General features: G+C 39.2%; 1 protein-coding gene across 1 annotated transcript; it reads left to right on the forward strand.

Annotated features, from left to right (window-relative positions):
• Positions 1 to 1,049: 1,049 nt before the first annotated feature.
• LEAP2 (liver enriched antimicrobial peptide 2) lies at positions 1,050 to 2,895 on the forward strand. Its single transcript, XM_020991126.1, has 3 exons — positions 1,050 to 1,154; positions 1,686 to 1,822; positions 2,651 to 2,895. Exons 1-3 carry the CDS (start codon positions 1,098 to 1,100, stop codon positions 2,685 to 2,687), a joined length of 231 nt encoding a protein of 76 aa, XP_020846785.1. The 5' UTR covers positions 1,050 to 1,097; the 3' UTR covers positions 2,688 to 2,895.
• The last annotated feature ends 345 nt before the right edge of the window (positions 2,896 to 3,240 follow it).

The raw sequence follows: 3,240 nt of genomic DNA on the forward strand, positions 1-3,240 counted from the left end.
AAAGATGACATATTTGTTTTCCCTTTGCCTGTTTTATTTCATTAATTTTTGTCTTGTTGCTATTTAGCTAACACACACTGTACCAATAATAGCATTGATAATGAACATCTTTGTTTACCCCTAATCTTATTGAAAAGACTCTTAACACTTCTCCATTTACAGACACTAGCTCTTGTTTTTATAGACACCATTGACATATTAAGGAATGATCTATTTATGATTGAAACAAAGATGAATGTTATGGTTTGTCAAGACTTTTCTGTATAGGCTGTTACAATTATTTTAAAATATGATCTACTGTTTATAGTTTTACTTTGTATGAACCGATGAAGTGAGAAATGAGCACTAGAACAATTCACAAAACTACAGTCATAAAAAGAACACCAAATGAAATAACAAGTGGTGTACTAAAGGCACAGAGATGATGAGGGATAGATTATTAGATTCTACCAGTGTGTTGATTTGAGTATCTATGTATCTACTTTGTTTTGAGGGAAGGTCCTATTGGGGATGGGTGAGGAAGTTACTGGTAATTCAGAGTATTGTTAAAAACACAAAGCAAAACATATTTTGTTTTAAAAAAAATGGCAGCTAACCACACAGGGTTTGAGACTGTAGAAAATGCACTTATAACAAATGGTAGCTCACATGACCCCCACTTTAAAACACACACACACACCCAAATTGTCCTGTGACTATTAACACTATTTTTAAAAGAGCTAATTACTGAAACATTTTGATTAGTGACATCAATGGAGTATGGTCGGGTTCCTTATGTCTACGGCTTGACTTGGACCTCAGAGGGAAAAAAAAGGTGGTAGCCATGATATAATTTTTCTTTAAGTGGGTAAAATGTAAACTAGGCCAGTTAACAACCATTTCAAAGGTCAGCTGAGAAATCATCAAACAGAATCAGCCTAAGGAGCAGGCCTTGAGTAGACTGCTCTAGTAGACATTAACTTATTAAAGTTTCCCTGATCTCTGCTCCAACCTTTGCCCCCTGAAACACGCAGCCATTAATCATTGGGCTGATTTGAGCCTATAAAAGGCAAAAGGTCTGCGGTGGCAGTCAGATCTCCAGCTTCCTACACACTGCCATGGGTCACCTTAAGCTGTTAGCCCTGTTCATGGTGTACCTGCTGCTGCTGAAACAGGTAAGGATAAGGGGTAAGCCTTTACCCACCACTCTGGGCAAATATACTTATGGTACATTGCTCAGCCTTTGTGGGCAGACTGTAAGATTCCTGAGGGAAGATGGACCTATTTCATTTGTGAGATCATTTGGCTGCTCCACCTTCATTCTCTTCCCTCTTAGAGGACCCTTTCTCCCTAAGACTGGGCGTTGTTGTTTCAGACTCTTCACCACCTTGTCTGGGGTTTTCTTGGCAAAGACATCAAAGTTTTGTCATTTCCTTCTCCAACTCATTTTACAGATGAGGAAATGGAGGCAAACAGGGTTAAGTGACTCGCCCAGGGTCATGAAGCTAGTGTCCGAGGCCAGATTTGAACTCCAGGAGATGTTTTCTTGACTCCAGACTCGGCACTCTATCCACTGCACCATCTAGCTGCCCCTGAGGTTGGGCTAATTATTCTTGTTCTAATCTCACAGGGCTGTTATGAGGAAAACTGGAGGCATTACTTCAAGGGTATCTATAATGATTGTCACCTTCGATCCTATTCCTTAGGTGGGACCATCTCCCTTGCCCCAGCAGAGCTCAGTCCAGAGAATAAGAAGGATGACCCCCTTCTGGCGAAGTCTCTCTCTCAGGCCCATTGGGGCATCTTGTCGTGATGACTCTGAATGTATCACAAGACTATGCAGGTACTTACAATTCCAAGGATATGTGTTTATCTGTATGCGGTTTTTTTTTGGGGGGTGGGGGGGGGAGGGAAGGGGTTAGAAAAAAGGGAAGGTATGTATAGAGAAGAGATAATAATAGCTAATAATAATTGTTATATAGTACCTAGTATGTGGCAGGCACTGTGCTAAGTACTTTACCATTATCTTATTTGATCCTTATACAACCATGATTGGCAGATGGTAGCATTACTCCCACTTTACACATGAGAAAATAGGAAAACAAGTTAGTTGACTTGCTCGGGTCACAAAGCTGGTGTCTGAGGCCGATTTTAAAATCAGGTCTTCCTGACTATAGGCACCACATTCTAGCCACTGCACCACCTAGCTGCCAGAGGTGGCACAGAAGGAAAAGAAGGCTTGTCAGGCTCAGGAGATCAAGGTTTCTTAAGTCACAGGGATAATCTGAAGATACTAGCCTACATTGTAGGGTAACAAGGAAAAAGGGAGCACATACATATCCTTGGTTCTTCATGATCGGTACAGAACGGGCACTGTAGTCTGGGATGGTGGTAGATCTTAAAGAGGAGTCCAGGGGCTGAGGCTTGCTTCTTTTCTCTTTCACTGCTGGCTTACCAGTAAGTCAGGTGATCAGACCTTTTAGAAAGACAAATTCCATTTTCTCTACCTTATGAGATTCCAAAACCAGGCAAGACAATAAAGAGGCTTTATTTACACATACATGTGTGTGTCTCTCTGTGTGTATGTGTGTATATGTGCGTGTATGTATGTATCTATGTACAAATAATCAGAGCCCTGCCTCTGCCTCATAACATCTTTTTATTCACCTAGGAAAAAACACTGTTCCCTCAATGGGACCCAGGAATAATATATTTACTGAAGAAAAGAAAAGAAAGCAGCTGCTTCCAACAATGCTCCGTTTTATGGAATATTGATTATTAGCTGCATAACTACTGGAATTATCTGTGAAGCTGTTTTGCTACTTAATATTTAAAGGCAGATGCATACTTTAACTTAGACACCTCCCCCCATTCTTACAGCACAGACATGTGGATAAAGACATTTAAACTTTTGAACTTAAGAGTCTGTATTTTTATATGCGTGTATTATTGTTAAAATCTGAAAAATTAAAAATTTTTAAAAAAAATCCTTTTCTTAATAATGAAACAAATCTGGAATTCAAGCTTTTGGAGTATGAATATAGAAAAATAAATCTATTATTTTATGCACAGGCTATTTGTAACAGGCTAGAAAAATTTTCAGTCTGGAAAGTTGGGGAAAGGGGTCAATAACATGCTAAAGAATAGGAATAATATGGTAGAATGTTAAAATTTAAGGCAAAAGTCTATAATTTCAAAACCTACCACCCTTCCAAGAAATACATCCATGCTTTGAATTAAACCCAAGATGTGAACTCAAAA

This window comes from Phascolarctos cinereus, unplaced genomic scaffold (assembly GCF_003287225.1).
Source record: "Phascolarctos cinereus isolate Bilbo 61053 unplaced genomic scaffold, phaCin_HiC Scaffold_2;HRSCAF=192, whole genome shotgun sequence".
In the NCBI taxonomy this organism is placed as follows: domain Eukaryota; kingdom Metazoa; phylum Chordata; class Mammalia; order Diprotodontia; family Phascolarctidae; genus Phascolarctos; species Phascolarctos cinereus.

Bases quoted from the DNA above. Each gene is read 5' to 3' on its own strand.
- LEAP2 (XM_020991126.1), top strand. From the start codon at position 1,098: ATGGGTCACCTTAAGCTGTTAGCCCTGTTCATGGTGTACCTGCTGCTG. The intron at 1,155-1,685 runs GTAAGGATAAGG...CCTATTCCTTAG, and splicing joins ACCTGCTGCTGCTGAAACAG to GTGGGACCATCTCCCTTGCC. The intron at 1,823-2,650 runs GTACTTACAATT...TTATTCACCTAG, and splicing joins TGTATCACAAGACTATGCAG to GAAAAAACACTGTTCCCTCA.